This window comes from Anarrhichthys ocellatus, unplaced genomic scaffold (assembly GCF_004355925.1).
Source record: "Anarrhichthys ocellatus isolate YVR2014 unplaced genomic scaffold, GSC_Weel_1.0 scaffold20, whole genome shotgun sequence".
In the NCBI taxonomy this organism is placed as follows: Eukaryota; Metazoa; Chordata; class Actinopteri; order Perciformes; family Anarhichadidae; genus Anarrhichthys; species Anarrhichthys ocellatus.
The window spans coordinates 3,255,976-3,276,943 of NW_022280050.1; the positions used below are offsets into that span (position 1 = coordinate 3,255,976).

Consider the following 20,968-nt stretch of genomic DNA (forward strand, 5'->3'; position numbering starts at 1 on the left):
GTGTGTGTGTGTGTGTGTGTGTGTGTGTGTGTGTGTGTGTGTGTGTGCGCGTACGTACGTGGGAGGGAGACCATACGTGTACGTACGTGGGAGGGAGACCTTTTGACGTCTTGACTTGTATTGCATTAGCTGAGAAGCGATCACACTCTATCTCTCTCACACACACGCACTCTCTTTCTCGTGTTGGATTCTCCCTGAGCTTTCAATTAACTGATGCTACCAGCTGTCGTGGCTGTTGGCTAGTATAGTGTGTGCATCTCTACTTCACTGAACCCTCAGGTGGCTATGGGGCACCTGGCCCCTCCAATGGCCCCCTGCCTGGGACTAGAGGCATGCCCACACATGCCCATATCACACCTTCAAAGCACCAACACAAGCCGGTTAAAGGGACAGCTCACCCCAAAATCCAAAAAATACATATTTTTCCTCTTACCCGTAGTGCTTTTTATCAATCTAGATTGTTCATATATGAAACTGCTCACAACAATTTGTGAAAATGTGTTTTAGCACGAGCTCCGTGCTACTTAGTCCCATTATATCCGAGAGAAGGCTAGCATCTCTACGGTTGATATTTCCAAAACTAGGCAACTCGCCAAACAATCTAGATTTATAAATAGCACGACGGGTAAGATGATTTTTAATTTTGTGGTAGTGGTTTAATAGAGTAATAATGAAATATTATTGTGTCACACTCAACTATTACAACATATTCACACAGTGAAGTCTTTGAATTGTGACACATTGTTTTGCACATTAATTACTATAAATTGATGACCTACCAGGTTTTTATATAAGGATGCTAATGTCCAATCAGATGAGCAGTGTAGGAGTTTCCCTTGTTAGAAGTGTGTTATTTCCCTTTTATTCATTGATAGACTAACCATACTGCTGTCTTTCCTCCAGGAACATCCGGTGGTCATCACCAAGTTCATCTGCGGTGCCAGGGAGGTAGAGGTGGATGCTGTAGCCAAAGGTGGCAAGGTGAGACATTACTGACGTGTTGTGTCTAGTTACATGAGCTTTTGGGTTACAGCCATGGGAAAGAACAATCTGTAGTCGGCTTTTATTAATATTGACACCCCGTTCGACCATATTTTCATTCATAACAGTATATTACAGTATTGTTATTTATCTCTGTAGCATGGCGTTTTTCAGTCCTCCATTATTTTTCAGTTTAAACGGAGAGGTAGGACAGATATTGAGCCCAGTAGATGAATAAAGTGGAAATAATCTCATTCATCTTCGGTGGAAAGACATTACAGCACAGACGGATCGGATTGGAAGAGTGGAATACATTAAAGACAAAATGCAGGGAAGTGGTGATACTCATTTTCTAGATTAGATCAGTTTAGGGCAGATTGAAATGATTCTTGTTCAACAAACTGTTTTCATATCTGATTGACATGCAACACAGCTTTGTAATTTTCGTTGCCTTTATTTTGAATATATGCTTCTGCTTAATTTATTCCACAGAATAATTAGTACATTTCAAAATAAAGCACTAGAGTACAGTGTAGTATCATACAATTCAGAAAGTATTATGTATAGTATCATATAGTATGCGCAGAGTTTGACACTAGAAGGTTCTATTTAAATTCATCTGTGGCTGGGGTAAAGTTTATCCGCACTCAACTTAAATCTCAGTTAAAAAGTGAATGTACAAGCATTATTTTGTGACATCACAACTAGAACGGCAGCCAATCATCACGGTCCAGTACTTATCTCACACAAGTGCGGTGTTGAAACATGAAACCTCCAGGTCACAAACGCTGATTATGCCCTTTTTAGTAAAGTAGGAGGCATCTTGTAGCCAGCAGTTAAACATTTCAAATGAATAATATTTGCATATTAATAGATTCTGGATTTTTCAATGGGGAGTAGGAGGCAAGGTAATAGGTTTTTCTTTGTGGGAAAACCATATTGGGCTTAATGTAAAGCACACTATTTTGAAACGTCTCATGTCTGGAAGGGATCTGCATATACTTCTTTCGCCCATACTATCATGCGTGTGACATGTAAATCCACAGGTTACTCAGTATAAAGAGGCACACGTGTGTATCTCAAAGACTGATGATTCCTGTACATTAAAGTTTTACATGATCAGTCCCTTAAGAGTAAGATGTTTTTTTAAAACAAATGTAACTATAATTGTTATTATTGTAGGTTGCTTTGGGAGATAGGGCCACCTAGGTACTTGTCCTTAATGGCCTGTTTGTTTTCCTATTGTTTAGGCTGTGGGAGTCATTTCAAGGGTGTTATTTGGAACGTGGGCAATCCAGTTGTATGGTAGATTTTCTCTCTACTTTCCCTGAATACAGCCCCTTCTTTATCTTCAGTATCACATTAACAAGCTGTCCATTCATTGAATACCAAAAAGGCCTCATTATTCCTGGCGTGTGTGTGTGTGTGTGTGTGTGTGTGTGTGTGTGTGTGTGTGTGTGTGTGTGTGTGTGTGTGTGTGTGTGTGTGTGTGAGAGTGGAAAAGTCAGAGATAATGCCTATTAATTACAGGCTCTATCTGAAGAGTGCTAATGAATGCTGTGGTTAGCAGCAGTTTAAATGAGCTAATGACACGGCAGCTCATTAACAGACACACGCACAGAGTTGCTTGGTGATACAAATCTCCTTTCCTGTGGGTGAAATGTTGGAAGTCATTCTTTTGACACCGCATATCCGCGTACATTGTTTCTTACATAGTCCTGCGTCAAAAAAATACAGACCCTTTGTCCTGAACAGATTTTTTTTTTTTTTATCTGCCATGACTGAATTTATTCTATTCATCCAAGTGCTCATAGTTTTTTGAGCTGGCTCACTATGTGTTGAGAGTGCTACTGCATTTTAGGATAATATTTTGCACCGTGACATACTGTAGGTATAAACGCATCAAGTCTGGAGGCCATCTGGCTCTAAGCCTGAAAAATTCTCATCAGAGAAATGGAGCGAGGCTGTTAGTTAGGTTGCCTTGAGTAGGGATTTCCAATGCTTATTAGAGCTATGATCTGCATGCAAATGCTTTTTGAGTGTTACAATCACTGTGTGTCTGTGTCCAGGTTCTGGCCCATGCCATAACGGAGCATGTTGAAGATGCTGGGGTACACTCGGGAGATGCCACCCTAATGTTACCAACCCAGTCTATTAGCCAGGGGGCGCTAGAAAAGGTCAGTTCAGTCATCCTCAGCATTCACACTCAAACCATACCAATAATACAATGACCCAATTGATATTGATATTGCATGGAAAACCAGCAGTTTCACCCATATGCTGTGTGTGTGTGTATTTAAACCAAAATTTACATTATGCAAAAGAAAATGCTCTACATTTGTGTCTATAGAGATATTACGGGATGAAACTGTTTGAGCCGGCCTTATAAATATTGTATCTGTGTATGCATTTTTCATCACTCTTAGGTCAAGATTGCCACACGGAAAATTGCGCAGGCATTTGAAATTTCGGGGCCCTTTAACACTCAATTTCTGGTTAAAGGCAATGATGTCATGGTAGGTAATATTTCACAGGCTACGACTAAATGATAGATCAGCATTTTCACAGCTGGTTGCAGCAAAATGCAATTCACTCGCAAATTGAAATCCCCTTGTGTTCAGAGTTATTTGCCAAGTTTGATGGATTTTATGATCAATGCTGTTGCCTTCAGTTTTGATGTTCCAGCTACAGCACACATACAGGAAATGTGCACGTACAGTATGTTGGTGCATTTGTAATCTACATATCCGCACTGATATGTGTTTATTTTTTGATTAGCTTTATTACTCTGTAAAAATAAGTATCTCTTTGCTTTTTTTGAAATGACTGTTGCGTACCCATTTAGGTGATAGAGTGTAATCTGCGAGCGTCGCGCTCCTTCCCTTTTGTATCAAAAACAATCGGTGTGGACTTCATCAATGTGGCGACCAGAGTGATGGTGGGAGAGCCTTTGGATGAGGCCAGCCTGCCCTCTCTGGAGAACCCCATCATACCTGTAGACTACGTTGGCATCAAGGTGAGAGAGGAAACTGAAAATAACTGCTGTGAGCTTGGAAACTGAGTGACTGGCTTTCTTCAATCGTTATTTGTTTCATTTTAATGTTGACTTTTTATGGAGCACAGAGCGTGAATGGATGGATGTATGGATAATAACTGAGAAAAAGAAGTTGACAGCGTTCTACAGTAAGTAAGTGAGGACTTTCCTGATTAATGGCTTAAACACAAGCATGCTATACAATGGTCTGCCCAGTGTAAGCAGGGCTTAGATGCAGCCATAAGTACCAGAGATAATAATCATGGTGGGCCCTTTGACACAGTAGGGTTTGCACACACAACTCAATTATATTTTTCCTTTTATTCAGTCTTCACTGTCAAAAAGTACAGGTGTAATTTAATAAAGTGATTCATGAATTCCATTTAGTTGCTTCAGTTTGATGTTCTTGGTATTGCCTAATTTAAAAAGAATGGAGCTATTATTATTATTAGTGTTATTAATAGTGTTCCTACTATTAAGTCTTCTGCGAAAAGAGTCTGGTCTCAAGTGGAACTACTTTCTCTGCTACATTTCTCAACTAGAAGTTAGAGTAGAAGTTGCACCATGTCAGAGAGGGCTGTCAGGCTAAGCTTTTCTATGTGTGTATGTTAAAACATTTGCTTCTGGCTTCAAGAAGGTATTTGTTCTGATCTGTTAATCTTATCTTAAAAAAGTACATGGGTCATTTGGCTGACATTTTTCGGTCAACCGTTTGTTGCTTTTCTGAACCGCACTCAAGTTTGTTGGCAGCATTTCACCAAACATAAAGATTCTTAACTTCTTAAATAAATGAATGTGCCTTCAAGCACATGCGTTTTCTTTTTAGCCGTTCTAGTCTATAAAATGCTTCGATTGGTAAAATGCCTATATATTGTGTCCCAGCCACACAGTGTACAAGTAAGGTCCAAGGTAATGAATGATAAAATCCTTTCAAACGTGATCCTGTGCTGCCTGATGCCTGTTTCTGGACCCAAGGAGACGTAAAAAGTAACACCAAATGGTGCCAGAGCACCGTTTAGCATTACTTTTTAACAACACGTCGCCCGTACTTTTTTCTGTTACTATAATACTAGAGGGCGAATGAGCACTGCTGGTCAGTGGAGCAGGTTACAGTTCGTGGCACAGGTACTCGCCACATATGCCAGTAAGAATCGCAAGAGTATATTCAGTTCAAGAGTGGAGGGGATCTACACGACTAAATTATAGCAGTGAGGTAGATGCCTTAATATGGACAGACCGTGAATGTATTAAACAGACGGGGCAGACTGTTTTAACTAGCATTAGAAAGCTAATGACTCAGTCTCTGTGTGCAGCTGTCCACAAGCAGGCTGACGTGGTCAATTCATGGCGTCCTTGTCAGCGTATGGCTAAATGCAAAGTTGGTTCCAGTAATAGCAGCGGCATCATTATTATACAGTTAAAGGAAAAAGTACAGGCTGTTGCTGGTATATTGTGATTTCATTTCAAAAATTATAAAGAAAGCAAGGAAAGTACATAATAAAGCCTTGGAGGGCCAGGTTTAAGAGGAACCGCTCATCAGGGTCGCTCTGAGAAGTAAAGTGAACACCACGAGGCAGGGATCATTCCATTGGTCAACACTACACCTGGCCTTCTATTAGTTGGGGAATTTTGTAAGGGTTATTGCACAACAAGAATCCTAAAGCAGAGGAAATATCCGACCACAGAGTAGAAATCTGAGTGCAAACATACAGTTTAAGCAAAAATCCAAATGCAAGCAGAGCCTATTTGAGCATGAGGACAGGGTTTTTTAGGGAAAGCGTTACAATATTTGAAGTGAAATCACTGGATCATGCTTTCAAATCAAAATATAGTAATAAAAAAATCTACTTATGTAAAAGTGACTTTAAAACGTTTTGAAGTCCCTATAGCCATGTCTCTGAACTTCTGACAGCCTAATGTATTAGTAATGATCGGACAATTAGCTTCTTTGTAAAGAGTACTACATGTATGATATCTTAATAGATGCTGCAGGTTTCACGAGTAAAGCTTCTATTGGATCACATAACAAAGATGGCAATTACTGCTCCATCCCTCCACCTAGGCATGATTGGATGGGGGGAGGAGGGGGGGAGGGGAGTAGTAGGTGCTTTCTCATAGCAGCTTGGAGGCTTACTTCTTAGATTGGGTACGAGAGAGTTTACGTGTCGCCAGCTGTTCCAAAGCTATTTTTTCCAAAGTAATTTCTCCCTCTAATTACAACAGAGCTGCTGTAACAATGGCTGTAGTTCGGAGCCAATCACGCAGGTATAATCCCCCTCTCTTCCCCACCACCTAAAGTTTTTCAATTTCTAGTCTGCACAGTGGTGAGGAATATTAATCAGAGCTCTGAATACTCCAGGCGCCAGGCTTAAAAGACTTCTGGAGTTTACTTGGAGTCTATGATACAGACTTCATACCCCCTGACTAATATGGGCCGTGCTTGAAACACTGCCACAATACACAATACATGACTATTTTTTTATTGAAGTGGTGGTGGTTTCTTTCTACCTGTTTAACACATTATTGCTGCCTCGACATCAAGCCCCCACTAAAAACACACTGTGATGTCTGAAACTACATCCAGCCTTAGTAGCCTGAAGTGTGTGCCATCAAAATACACTCTCTCAGCCTTCATCCACACAGTCCTCACTGTGTCATCACATCACACAGTTGCTATTAGTCATTGCTATCCAGAGAGACCAACTTCATTTATACGTCTCATTTCCTTTCATCCTCACTCGGTTGCTCTTGTTGTCTCTTTTTTTTTTCTCTCTTTCTGACAGTCCCTCATTTGAGGCCATGTTTTCACTTCCCTAACAAGTCCCCATTGTGTAATTTTGTTTCTACCATATACAAAAAAACTCATAGGAACAATAACACAGTGGTATTTATTATAGTGGGAAGAAGAGGAGCGTGAAAACATTTGAGGAGGAGGAAGTGGATTTGGTGGTTGGGTGTCTGTCCCTGGTGCACACTTACTGGCTGAAAAAAAAGAATAACTTCCGGCTGTTGCACGTTTGGTCCCCCTGACCACGGCATACAGGACATTATAGTGACTTCTGAGATAGACGCATTCTTGTGAGCCCAATTACTCAAGAAAAATGCATGCTGGGAACATCAAACTGGACTTACATTTCTGTAAAAGGTTCAATGTAAGGAGGTCAAGTTAATTAACTTGAACAAAAGGATGTTGACATAGAAACACATCTGCTAGTGAAGGTGTTGATTGACTTACTGTAATGGTTAATGTATGTCTCCACCGTGTCAGATACAAGCAATACTTATTAGAATGCTTGCTGATCAGTGTGCACTATTATCATATCTCACATAGTTTTCCCAGCGTGCAATTTACTGCCCAAATAATTGTATGATGTATTGAAAAATGTTTTGACTTTTGGTAGCAACCTCTTAATATTGTTTTAGAGATTTGCATTAACGCTGCTCTTCTTCATAGAGAATAATAGGAGTCCTTTGACGAAATAACTCAATTTGACATCTTTTGAACTTTTTGAAGTATTAGTTAAAGCTTTTTCCTTTTTTAACACTTTTTCAGACTTTCAGCCAGCTACTGTACAGGAGGATGTTAAGTAAAGTCGCTCCTTCACTTTATGTGGTTTTCATTTTGTGTTGATTTTGGCGTTCCTGAGCAGCAAACACCTAGCATTGGCTATCTAGTGTATATACTTCACAGTAATGTCTTATTAATGACCTATGGAAGATGTATACCAACCCCTGGTAGTACAATCAAAACCTCCATCATCAGCAAAAAAAATGTGGGAATTCTCATAACAAAATCTGTATGTACAAATGTAGCTAATGTAGTTAATTTCCACTCAGCTGCGAAGATAAAGACATTTACACAAGTGCCACTTTTCCCTCTAACAAGGCCCATAGTGTGCAGCAATGTTATGTGCAAATGTCTTACTTTATTCATTTCCTTCTCCACTGGAGCTCAGCTGGTATGCCAAGATAATATTGTTCATGTTGTGGAGCTTCACAATTCTACTGTCTCTCAGGAGTGGGCGGTCGGTGAGGGATGGGGGAAGTAGTGCGTCTGTGCGTTAGTTGGATGTTGTGGTTACAGAGCCTCGGTTATTGTGTGACAGTCGCATACATTCTCTCCCGGAGACATATCATTGCAATTGGACGACAAACCATAATAACTGAGACCCCGGAGGTTTTTATAATTCTGTTCATAAAGGCCAAGGTTTCTCATTTTAAGACCAGTGCAATCTCCACCCGTGTTAGGTGATGCCATTTTTCTAACCGCTCTTGTTTACATTTTCCACTTCCTGCTTCATAGTTTTAAGTGTTTGTTGCAGATTTGGTTCAACATGTTGGTTTGGTTGTGTAAAATGGGGAACCCCCTTTTTATTGGAATTATGTACAAATCCAATATTCTGGATTTACACAAAGACCCACAGCCACATGTCTTTGTGTGACTCATGTCCTGTATTTCACAATTTCTCCTCCTTTTTATTGTAGTTTCTTGTCTCTTTTATTGCACTATTAAAAGTTCCCTCTCACTGCTATACCCCCCCTCTCTCTCTCTCTCTCTCTGTGCGTGTCTCTCCCTCTATTCCATTTTCTTTCTTGGTAACATTCTGTTTTTTTTTTATCTATGCATATTTTTCTGTCTTTCTCTGACTCTTTGAACAAAGCCATGATAAGCGATGCTGGTTCCCTGTCTGTATTCTACTCGTCCCTTCTTACATTAGTATGCTAACATTACATTCAGCTGATTAGAAAGCCCCTTTCAAGGATGAATCCCCCCCTAGTGGCCCTTGCCTCTACGTGTGTGTGTGTGTGTGTGTGTGTGTGTGTGTGTGCGCGCATATACATGAGTCACACAACGCCACACCATCTCTCTTTCTCTCTCTCTCTCTTCAAGGTAATGTGGTTTGTCGACTTTTAAATGGGGGAATAAGAATGTCTTTCCACATGGCACCCCACTATTCTTAATTTGTCTGTAATAAAATTATGAGAAACTACGGTCTTCTGCTCTTGTTCCAACACTTTCCTTTCAATCGTTCTCTTCTCCCCATCCCCTCTTTTAAAATATAAAATGTATCTTAATTTCCCCCTTTTCATTCTATTCTCTTCCCCAATTTCAATTTTTTCATGTTCCTTTAATTGTTAAGTTTATTTATCCTGTCTTAACATTCGTTCATTTTGTTCCCTCCTTTAATTCCATCTCTTCTTCTCTCAAGTAATTGTATTCTTTCTCCCTTTTTATGTTTTTCCCTCTCCTCACTGTCTTCTCTTCGTCTCCTGTCGTCTCTATCTTCTTTCCTTTTTTCTCTTTTCCTCCACACCCTCTCATCTTCTGACTCACCCTGCTGTTGCTCCATCACTCAGGCCACCTACCTTCTTCTCAGTGTTGACAGTGGAGACGGGGTGTCATGCTGGCTGTTAGAGCGACCGGTGGCCTGCAGTTTGAGAAGACTCCTTTCTTATCAGATTTTCCTTTTTAAGTCCGTCTTCACCAGCAGTTGTAGCACTAACCTCCTTAACTCTCTGTGTTACCATACCTCTCTCTTGCTTAACAATTTATATTGAAGCAGAAATGGTGCAAATGAAATAACTAGTAGTATTTGGTAGTTTGTATGAGCCTTTAAACGGATATTATTTGCCATAAGCTTATTAAGCAACTGCCACCGGCGTGGTTCACCTGCTACTTTTTAGGGGAATGCAAGCTTTGTTTTGCTTCTAGATGCTAGCAGTGTCATGAAATCCCAATGGACTGATGTCAATTATGTGGGAAATTATTCTGTATTGATTGCCACTTTTGTAGTATTTATTAGTTGTAATACCTCCACTGTTAGTACGTTGTTTTCATTGTTAATCATTATGATCGCTCCCCTCTTCCCTTGTTTCACCAGGCACCCATGTTCTCCTGGCCCCGGCTGAGGGATGCAGACCCTGTGCTTCGCTGTGAGATGGCCTCCACTGGAGAAGTAAGGCCCTGGGAGTCATACAACCCATTATGTCTGATGTGCAGTCTATTTCTTCCCCTCCCATCTAGTTTGGCGATTCAGTGTTAACAGATACTCTCATGTGCGTCTATGTGTGTTTTATTGCAGGTCGCTTGTTTTGGACCAAACATTTATTCTGCCTTCCTGAAGGCTATGCTCTCCACGGGCTTTAAGCTACCAGAGAAAGGCATCCTGATTGGGATTCAGGTAGGACTACAGCCATCTGGAAGTTCACTTGCCTCCTGTCTGTGTTTCCTTTTGGGGCCTCCTGCCCACAAGACACCAAATGCAAAGTGCCGTCTGAACAGGTGGCATAAATCTTTAGGCTATCCGCTTCTTACAATGCCAGTCTGGCACTACTGTTTCTTTCGCACTGAATCGCACCTCGATCCATGCAATGCTTACAGCTCATGTGACTTAAAGACAACTACACTCAAGTGACACTGAATGACCCAGAGAGGGTGAAATACCTATCACTTAGCAGAACTGGAGATGATTGGATAAGATAAGTAGACCTGATGCTGTTGTCTCCAAATTAATTAGAGGAACTACCCAAACATAAAACACAATTAGTATCCAAACAAACACTAATCATCATTGTATAATCCCCCACAATGAAAAGAAACATTTTGTAAAAATGTACAAAACTCAAACAAAAATGTTTATTTCGTTAACCAAGTGTCAAAAGTCTTGAATAACCATTGATAAACTTTCAGGGAAAAAAACATCTCTCAATCCACAGCTGCAGAAAAACCCCAAAATGTAAGCCTGAGCTTTTTAATGACACCACGTTACATGGGTTTTGGTAATTTAGTCCTGCAGCCATTCTGGGTTGCCAAACTGCGAGTTTGACTGATGCAGCGTTAACTAACAAAGCACTCACAATACTTGCTGTATAATTGGTGCTCTTGGGGAACAGGAGCACTTGAAGGCAGGCACCTGTGGTCACATACTGTAGGCACCGTAACAGGGAAGCAAACACAGCAGCAGCAGCAACACTTTAGGCTAACAGATCCAGAACACACAGCAACACGGATGTGATTTACCTCCAATAGTTCTGGGTTTCTTGTAGGAGGATTTGATACATTTTGGTCAGCAATGTGGTGAAAAAGACTGTGGCCTGTAGCTTGAGGGTGGTTTTGAAATGTTGTATTTGTATGGGGACATACAGCAGCTCAATATGTTTTATATTTACAATGGTTTAGCTGCCACCAATGTGTGTGTGATGTAAAAGAGGGCACACATAGTGACTAACTCACAGAGTATTACTGCCTGACTCTGCAGTCCCTCTCAGCTCCACAGCTCCTTTTTTTGAGTCTGTCAGCTAATTGTTTGGTTTAGCCCTACCGCTCTCTTCAACCTTGTTTCCAGCAGCAACAGGCAGCTCTTCAAAAATACAAAAACCTCTAAAAACCCACTGAATGCTGCCTGCACAGCACCAAACTGCAGACGGACCCAATTAGCAACTTGCTGCGGACCATGGTGGAGCATTTTGCTGCTCGGAGGAGATTGTGGAGAGCAAAACGGAGCTAAACGGAGCCTGAATAGTGGACTTGCCAGACTCCAAATGAATGCTACTGTTGTAAAAATGCAAATGGTTTATAACAAGTTATCATAACTTAAAAAGCTGAAATAATTCAGTTGTGTTTTGACATGTTTTAGCTGCCCTGTTACACCCCAGCCGGCCCAAAATAATCTGTTAATGCAGTTGTTATTGTAACACACATTGCTTGCTTTGAGTCAGAAAAGACAAATAGGAAATGACTGGCAATGTGCTATTACAGGGAGTGAATGTGATAAAACTGCTGCTTCTCTGTAAAGTTTACACACACCAACCTGGAAAAATAGTCCTGTTGAACGAATCTGCATTGCTCTCTCTCTCTGCCTCCGTCTTTTTAATTAACCATACCCTGTTTGTACCAATAGAAGCTGTGTGTCAAAATTGCAAACCAAATTAGAAACCTTTATGTCATATAAGGTAGTCTGCAGAATAAACTAAAAAATGTCAAACCATATCACAATGGTTTTGGTGAGGCAGCAGTAATTTTAGCAAGCATATTGTTTACTAAGCTGAAGGGCACCCAGTTTGAGCATATTCAGTTGCACATTAGCAGCAAAAACTCACAAAGAAGTTTTCAGCACTTTTGGTGGAATCCATTAAGTGGGTCATTTGAAGCTGATGATTAACATAAATGCATTACAACATGAGTTTTTAAATTCTTCCTTTAAATCCTGTGTTTTTTGTTTAGCAAAAAATATATTATATTTGTCACAATCTACGTACTAATCTATGTTTTTACTAAATTAAATTATAAAATTAAATCATAAAAAAAAACTAATTTGAAAAGCAAACTTAATGTAACTGTCAAACTCCAGTGCACCACATGATGCATCATAAAACATCATGCTACAAGTGAAGAGGTCTGACCATTGCACCAACGACTAGAGGAACTTTAGGTGATGGACCTTTTCTTCTACAATTGCTGTGAAACCATTTTACAAGAATAGAAAAATCAAAGTGAAAACATTTCTGTTCTCAGTATTCAAATGTCCCTCCCTTTCAGCATTCCTTCCGACCCAACTTCCTGGCTACAGCCCACCAGCTGAAAGAGGAAGGATTCAAGGTGAGTTATTGAAAGCTTGAACGCCTCAAAATCATATTTACTCCCTTGATTTTCAACACTGGTTGATGGAGCCTTCTGCCCCCTCAATATTGTTTGACATTCTGGATATGTTGTTTCTGTCCTCTAGCTCTTTGCTACTGAAGCCACTTCTGCCTGGCTGTGTGCCAATGATGTGCCTGCTACTCCCGTTGCTTGGCCATCTGATAAAGGAGGAGATTCAAGTTTGCCCAGTATTAAGAGGTTGGGAAATATTCATTTTGAACACTTCATTGATGTTTTACTTCTTTTGACACATTGAAAACAAAGACGGCTAAAGTGAAACTCTGAGTCAAAACGCCGAGGCTAAGACTTGCTTATGGCTTCCTGAGGTGGTGCTTATGTAATACATAAATTCAGATAGATTCAAAATCCGGATAACTAATCGGATGTCTAATCAGATACTGCCTTAATATCTGGGCATAGCCCCCTCATTAGCTCTGTAATATGCTGACAAAATCAAAGACGATGTAGCAGACTTAGAAGTCCAGAGTTACTGCATAAGCCAGAATAGGAAAGATGACGATGAGCAATGTCAAGTCACGATTGTGAAAATTAAAAAAAGCAGCTGAAGCATTTGGGTTTTCATTGCAATCAACAAAAAAAGCAAAAATATGCATTTCATCCAGTTGTGAAAAGTACAATCTTTTTCGAACGGTATAGATTGATTGTAGCAGGCTGACTGACTGCAATTTTCAGCTAATGATTCCAAAAACAAGTCATGATCATGCTGCACTGAAGCCATCTGGACTGGTTTGTTTGGAAATGAGCTGGTGAAGAGGAGGATGTAAAGGGAATGTAATAGGCCTAGACCGAAACAGCAAACACATAAACACACACACACACACACACAAGGCTGGCTGGGAGGCATCAGCTGTGCTAGGTGGCATAGAGGCCAGCTCTTTATAGAGAAGAACATGACCTTTGTTGTGGCTGTTGTATGTCCATATTTTCTTTTAGAAATCGAATACTAACTCAATGCTGTCTGTCAAAGGCCTTCAAATGAAAAAGGCAACTCAGCCGCTTGTGTGTGAGTGTAAGAGAGAGTAAGGTATATACGTAAGAGGTAAACAAAATAAATTCAAACACTGCTACAAAAAGGGCTAATAATTTAAAGTTAGTCAATTTAAAATCTAAAGTTTTACATGATTTTGTCAACTCCCTTTTAAAAACATCTTATAAACAAGGGAACCTCAAATAAACTAAACTTAGTTTTTTATTCCATTAAAAAGCTTTTTTTTTTTAGGTATTGGACTCTTTAATTTAAATGACAGTCATGTGTGTGTATCCCAACGAGTTTACAAAAGAGTCATATGTAGCTTTATTTGGCACGTTCATTGTCACCACTAGGGAGCAGGCAAACTCTGAGAAGCAGAGGCTTTATATTCTTCACACAATTCCATGCAGAAAACATATTAGCAAAGGATCGTCGTTCACGTCCAGCCGAAACAGACCAGTAAGGGCATCCCAACCATCCGGTTGGGTCCACAAAGTGACCGAGTAAGACCCAGGGAATTAGCCGGGTCACTTTGACTTGCTCTACGTGTAGATGAATTTCCTCATCGGGTTCTAGTTGTCCTTAGCGCGTTGTCACTTTGTGCTCGGTGAGAGTCATTTGTGCACACCTATGTACTGCAGAACCAAATCATTGGGCTGAAAGTGGCTAAAGGCTGCAAAGAATCGCAGAAATAGGGCTTCATTCTTAATGGGATCAACAATACAAATGACTCTTAATTACAGGAAACAGTTTATTCAGTTGTATTATCACAACTCTGACACTGTTTTTTTTTAATAGACTTGTCAGCGAGGGTCATATTGACCTGGTGGTCAACTTGCCCAACAACAACTCTCGCCACCTGAAAGATAACTTCATCATCCGTAGGATGGCTGTGGACCACGGTGTTCCCCTCATCACCAATTATCAGGTCAGTACATGTCACACTACCGGTGACTGTGGGAACTCACTGTTCAGAGAAATGTCTTCAGATTTGGCCCAGACATCCATCTGGATTCAAGGATGAACCAATTAGATTTTAGTGGGCAAAGTTCAACGTCATTGTGACCTTTCAAAACACTTTTTGGCCATAACTCAAGAATTGATTTTCTAACTGACTATTTCACACAAATAGCTAATGAGATGAAATGATGACATTTTCAGACAGACGTGGATGTGAACTGAGACTTGTTGGCGGCGGCATACAACCGCGAGGCGGTAACTCTAGTTTTTGTGTGTGCTTAGGTGGTGAAGCTGTTTGCAGAAGCGATCTCCCATGCAGGTAATCTCGACACTACCAGCCTCTTCCACTACCGTCAGAAGGAAAGGCAACGAAGAGGGGATAACCAGCAGGGCTAAAGCTTCCTTCTATTCCCTTTTGTTTCCTTTGTAAAACTGTTGAATAAATTGGGAGCAAATGTTCAAAATACGATTAACAAAAATTCAGTTTTACTAGCCCATGGTGTCAAGAGGGAGTAGAGTTACTTTAATGGAAGGGGTTGTCTCTCAGGAGTTAGCCAAACTAAAAATCTGGAATTATAAATCTTAGGTCCGAGGTCAGACGGACCCTTTCAGGAAACCTCCCAAACAACAAAAAGACAAAACAAATGTCATGCTGGAGGAGGATGAACATGGACCAAGCAAAAGTTTCACAACCGGACAGTAAATAACAGCTTATAAGTGAGCCACAAAGTGTTGAAGAATTTACCATTATGAATAAATAATTACAACTTAATATAAAAGGTGACTTGTTATACCAGGGAGGGTGATTTTTATTTTTTTTTGTTGTTGTTGCTTTTCTGCTGTAATATGTGATCAGTACTTTTATCAGTTAATGTGACGCAATGACATGTTTCCCACTACTCTGCTCTCCCTGGGCTCATCTTCATACAAATGCTTTGGGCAGATTCTGTTTAGCTTTTTTGGTATCATTCAAATATTTAGTTGTTAAAGTGATATTGGAAATGTATTATGTCCTGTTTGCACGACTTTTAAAGAACCATAAAGGTAGCTGTAATAAAGGTTGTTTTGTATAACGATCTATGAAACACAATGAAGTCTTATCTCACATGACCTCTGCCTGTGTCCTTATTCACCATCGCCAAAGAAGGTAACCCAATGGTGGCACACTGATAATAGAATTTATATATTTGCAGTATTACAAACTTTGTTCCTGTGGCGACATACCCGGAAAAAATACTGCTTTACATTTTTTCTCTATTGTATAGACTCTATGGAAATACTATAGGCACACAATTCTGAAAAATAGCATGTAAGCATGGACGTTTAGACGCAGCCCAAAACTCCAGATTGCTAAACTGCAAGCACAATTCCTTTGTTTTCACTCAAAAAGAAATTCCAAATCAACCATGGCTGAAATCTGAAGGATTTTCACTTTAAAATTAGCTTTACTTTCCACAACCTCTGCCTCAAACATCACATTCACAAGCACACAATACAACTGTATTTAAACAAGAGTGATATGCACCAAAGAACGGCTTGGTACAAGATGTTAATAAATAAATAAATATAGCATACTGACCTTGAAACAGGGAATTGTGTGGATAAAAACAGTATGCATTTAAAAAATCCCCACCATTGCACAACTTCATAGACACCTCACTCCCATCACCCACCTGTTAGAATAAAAAATTGCATATAAGGTATACTTAAGTCAGGGCCAGAAGTATTTGGACTGTGACACAATTTCTCTTATTTTGCCTCTTTAGACGACTTCATTGGATCTGAAATGAAGCAGTCAATACGTGGTTAAAGTGTAGACTTTGAGCTTTAATTCAATGAATATAACAAAACTATTGCAGTAACAGTTTAAGACTTAGACACTTTTACACAGTCCCCCACATTTTCAGAGGCTCAAAAAGTAATTGGATAATTGTCTTAAACGGTTTGATGGCCAAGTGTGGCCTGTTCCCTCGTTATTTCATGGCAAATTAGGCAGATAAAAAAAGTCTGGAGATGATTCTAAAATATTGACTTAGCATTTGGTAGCTGGTCGGCACTTCGAAGTGCAGATGAATGACATTTACTGGGAAAATACTGGGAAAACAAACCCAAAGCTTCTCAAGGCAAAGAAATGGAATATTATTCAATGGCCAAGTCAGTCACCTGATCTCAACCCAAGTGAGCAGGCTTTTCATTTACTTAAGATAAAACTGAAGGAGGCTGCAGTAAAAGCCTGGCAAAGCATCTCAAGGGAGGAAACTCAGCATTTCACAATGGCTGCAAGACTTCAGGCAATCATTGACTGCAAAGGATTTTCCTCCAATTATTACAAATGATCATTATATTCACAAGAGAGGCAAAATTAGAAAAATGGTGTCGCAGTCCAAATACTTATGGCCCTGACTGTAGATGAAATGTGACCCATTCTAAGCATCTAGGAGCAGTGGGCTGCTGTCAAGCACCCGGGGAGCAACTTTGTGTTCATGGTCTCGCTCAAACACACGTGGCCAAAAGGAGGTGGGGGATCAAACCGCAAAACCTGTTTAAAGCCACAGTCAGCCATTATTAAAACATAATGAAACATATCAAGGGCATAATCATGCCGATGGTGCAAATGATAGAACAAGGTTAAACACAGGCACAAACAACAAATTAATTACAATACAATATCCAGCTAATACAAGGCTAATGCCATTATAAGGCTGTACAGTTAGTCTAAGTTAGTTTGTACACCCTGCTAGCATAACTGGAATCTTAGTGCACATTATAAATCTTAAAGTAACTGCAAATCCTTGACAACCTTCCTCTACCAATATCCACTGCATCTACCACTTTAACATCCACAAATAGCACATTTTAGCACTACATATCTACATATGTATATGTGTTTTATGTATGCATGTATATGTTTATATATGTATATGTGCATATATGTATATATATTATGTCGGACAGAATTGAAAAATTATACTTAGTTTGCTTTCCTTTGACCGACTTGCGCACATGAAATATCAAATTCTGTATCAGCAAAGTCTCAAATCATTGTTCATTTGAACTAATTTCACCCCAGCAGCCCGAGGCCATCAGAGTCACGATTCACTTCAGGCACAGTAACCAAGCAACAGGGACGTCTTGTGGTGTTCTTTGGTTATAGTAACTCCAAAGTAAACCCCTAGTTCTTGAGCACCATATCTACAAATCCTACTTTGATTAAAGTATAGTATGGATGTAAACCTACTCTGTTATCAAGAAAAACTGATGATCTCTTTTGGTTCTGCTGGTCTTGAATCCTGTTGTCGCATGACTATGGAATTGACAACTAATAAATAAACGAATAAAACATTTTTTAAGGTTAAGCTGAACATATTTCAAGTTTAGCTGCATGTTTGCACTCCATGAAAGATGTATGACTCCAGTCCATATCCTCACAGAGACAGAAAGAAAGTAGAAACTGTAATTATTTTTAAGACTGGAAATCATTGTCAGGGATCTATACTTTACTGGGGGGGTAACTAAAGCCATTTAAAACAGGCAAACTCTAGAATCAATCCTCACAAATTAAAAGGAAAGATATCCCTGCTCAAATCAAACAGAATAATTGACACTGTCCGACTTTGTTGCAGTTTTTTCCTTATTTGTTGAAGGAAAAGAAGAATGAGGCCATGCAGTCTAAGCAGCCTTGTCCAGAAATGCTAAATGATGCACTGTTTCACTGCATTCCTCTAGCTGGCATGTAGAGAGAGACCCGCTGTTTTTTCACTGTAGGAAAAAAATAAACCTGGCTAATTGATATGCGTTTTCCATGCTGTGCTAAATGAATTATTTATGGAGGTGAGGAGCAAGAAGGGCTTAGAAGACAGCGCAGCCCCTTCGGGATGAGTCACGTAGTTGTTGGAGGCCGATTGCCTTGTGTGGATAATGGCTTGTTAAAGGGCCCAATCAGCTTTTTGGCCAAAGTACACTGTAACTGCCAGCACACAAACACACTCAAATGAACACATACTCTCAAGTTTTTACTTAACGATGGGATTTGTCTTAAGACAACACTGGACCGGTCTAGCTGGTTAGCATGCTCATTTCAGTAGATATCTCTGTAACACAATACATAGATAATGTTAGCTCATTGTTTATGCTTTAAAGTAAATTCTGGCCGGATCTTATACATTGCACCTTTAAAGAATACAATCTGATCAGTCCACTAGTACCAAGAATCACTAACATTCAACAGGCGATCAAACTCAAACGGAGCATGACAAATCAAGCGATATTGCTCTCTATAGTGATATTGATTAACTGTCAGTTGCTGTCGGCATCGATTATGAAAACAGGTTGGAGGTGGAGCAGGTTCGCGAAAATTTGCAAAAACAGAGCAAGGGCGAACGGTATTTGAAACAAGCGTACGTCGCTTAGCCTGTTCGCTGGCGCATAGAGCAGGTTAGGACGACATCATCATTGGGGAAAAACTGAAACACCCTGTTGTTCACTCGTGTACATCGTGTCCCTCTAGGAAGAGGGGTAATGCTTCACAGAGCCTCAGCTTAACGTCTGGCCTGTTCCGGTGTGTGGTAAATACCATTCTGACAGCAAGACACCAACCCATTAGCTGTAGCAGTAGGCCATCTCCTTCTAATAGTGATTGTGCAGCTTAATTGTTTCCCAGACCATCAAACAGTTTGAGTTGCCATCTGCAAAGAGAAGATTGTCATAATGTATCTGCATGCTGCAACAACACAGTTACCCATTGTTTGACAGCCTCTTTTCACCTCAGGAGTTTTAGAATAATTTACACTGAGTTATCCCATCTTCAATAGCAGATAGACTTCACACACACACACACTGTATGTAAACCTGCCTATAATGCCATGGGGGGCAAATCAATTGCCCCCATGTCATGCAATTAAAAAAGGGTTTTCACGCTAGTCAGTTTAATCCTTATAGCCTATTACTGATTATGGCAAGTCGGATGTATTGTGGTTGATGTACCTAGTCTGGCTACCACACAGTGTGCCTTTTGTCATTCATGTCATGATGGTGAAAATATGTTTTGATAATTCAGTTTTGTCTGGTTTGTGTTATTCAATAATATACAGTATTTAGTGCTTTGCCATTATAAACTCTTGTAACTCCACCTGTCAACTGGCCACACGGAAGCACCTCTTGATTTCATGGGACACAAAAATAGTAAAAATGTCCGTAATATAATGTATTGACCACTTTCTTAACTATAAATTGGCACTTAGTAGAGTACAGCTCTATGCTGAGTGTGTCTGCAATGACCACTGATGCATTGTGGGATGTTAACCCCCCAGTTTAGACACTGAGGGGCTGTAAGGCATCGAAAACACACTTTATTCAAATCAAAAACAAATGGTGACGTATGCAATCGGCTCAAAGTCGTTGGTGCATTTTACTTTTACCACCACCATGTAGATATCTACAGCAGATACTGGTTCATAGTATCCACAAATTAGTTCTTAAGTTGCTTCTTATTATCTACTATGCTGTCGAGATATTCAAGAACTACTCCATTAAGTTAGCTTTTGCTCCTTACTCTTTCTGCCCATGATTTTATGCACCTTTTAGTGTAAACACAGAAATGATGGGTGGTGGTAACTATAGTGTGTTCATGCTGCAAATAGTGCTTTTAGCTTCTCACCTTTCCATCTAGATTTTTGACCCATTAATTTTATATTTTTATAACAACATACAGTATATATATAAAAAGTGAATGAGGGTAACCACTTCAGCCAACCGCGGTTTATCACAGGTGCCACACTCTCCACTTATTTTATGGGACTGTAGGTTTTCAGGATCTGTTCACTATGAATATCTCTTAAATCCTGATTATCAGAACTTGTCTAAATGATGGGATATCTGTTTATGTCTTAACAATGAAGAAGCTGAGCCTCACAAAGTAATTACTCTACCCCTGAATTGCAATAAATCCCCATATATGTAAGGTTGATTGATGAGCCCACTTAAAGTACACCGTCTGAATTATTTTCTTGTTAACATACAAATAGGAACACTTTGCGAAAGAAACGGGCAGTGATGGCAAATCTCCTTTGTTATGTTTTTATCTCCCAGGTTTCAAGGGAGGACTTTAAGAATTAAAGCTGTTAAGAGTTTATTTTGCAATCAGCATCACAAAACCTGCACTTGGCTAAATCATGCCCCTTGTTTAGCGAGAGGGGGTGGCAATTAAATGTCGTGGTGAATGGTGTTAGTATTCTGGTGATCAAGGGAAGATCTCCCTGTATGGTCCGGGAAGGTTGTAACTCAGGCTTTGTCTTGAGTGCTGCCCCATCCCCCCTACACACACACACACACACACACACACACACACACACACACACACACA

The 20,968-nt window shown here is 40.0% G+C and overlaps 1 protein-coding gene across 1 annotated transcript in view; it reads left to right on the forward strand.

Moving 5' to 3' along the window:
• Positions 1–15,706, forward strand: part of cps1 (carbamoyl-phosphate synthase 1, mitochondrial) — a 43,264-nt gene extending 27,558 nt beyond the window's left edge. The window contains exons 29-38 of the mRNA XM_031858738.1: positions 904–981; positions 3,051–3,158; positions 3,408–3,497; positions 3,827–3,997; positions 9,898–9,972; positions 10,099–10,197; positions 12,555–12,614; positions 12,742–12,854; positions 14,446–14,575; positions 14,890–15,706. Coding sequence (XP_031714598.1) covers positions 904–981; positions 3,051–3,158; positions 3,408–3,497; positions 3,827–3,997; positions 9,898–9,972; positions 10,099–10,197; positions 12,555–12,614; positions 12,742–12,854; positions 14,446–14,575; positions 14,890–15,003 — 1,038 coding nt within the window. The 3' untranslated portion in view covers positions 15,004–15,706. The remainder of the gene's footprint in view (positions 1–903; positions 982–3,050; positions 3,159–3,407; positions 3,498–3,826; positions 3,998–9,897; positions 9,973–10,098; positions 10,198–12,554; positions 12,615–12,741; positions 12,855–14,445; positions 14,576–14,889) is intronic.
• The last annotated feature ends 5,262 nt before the right edge of the window (positions 15,707–20,968 follow it).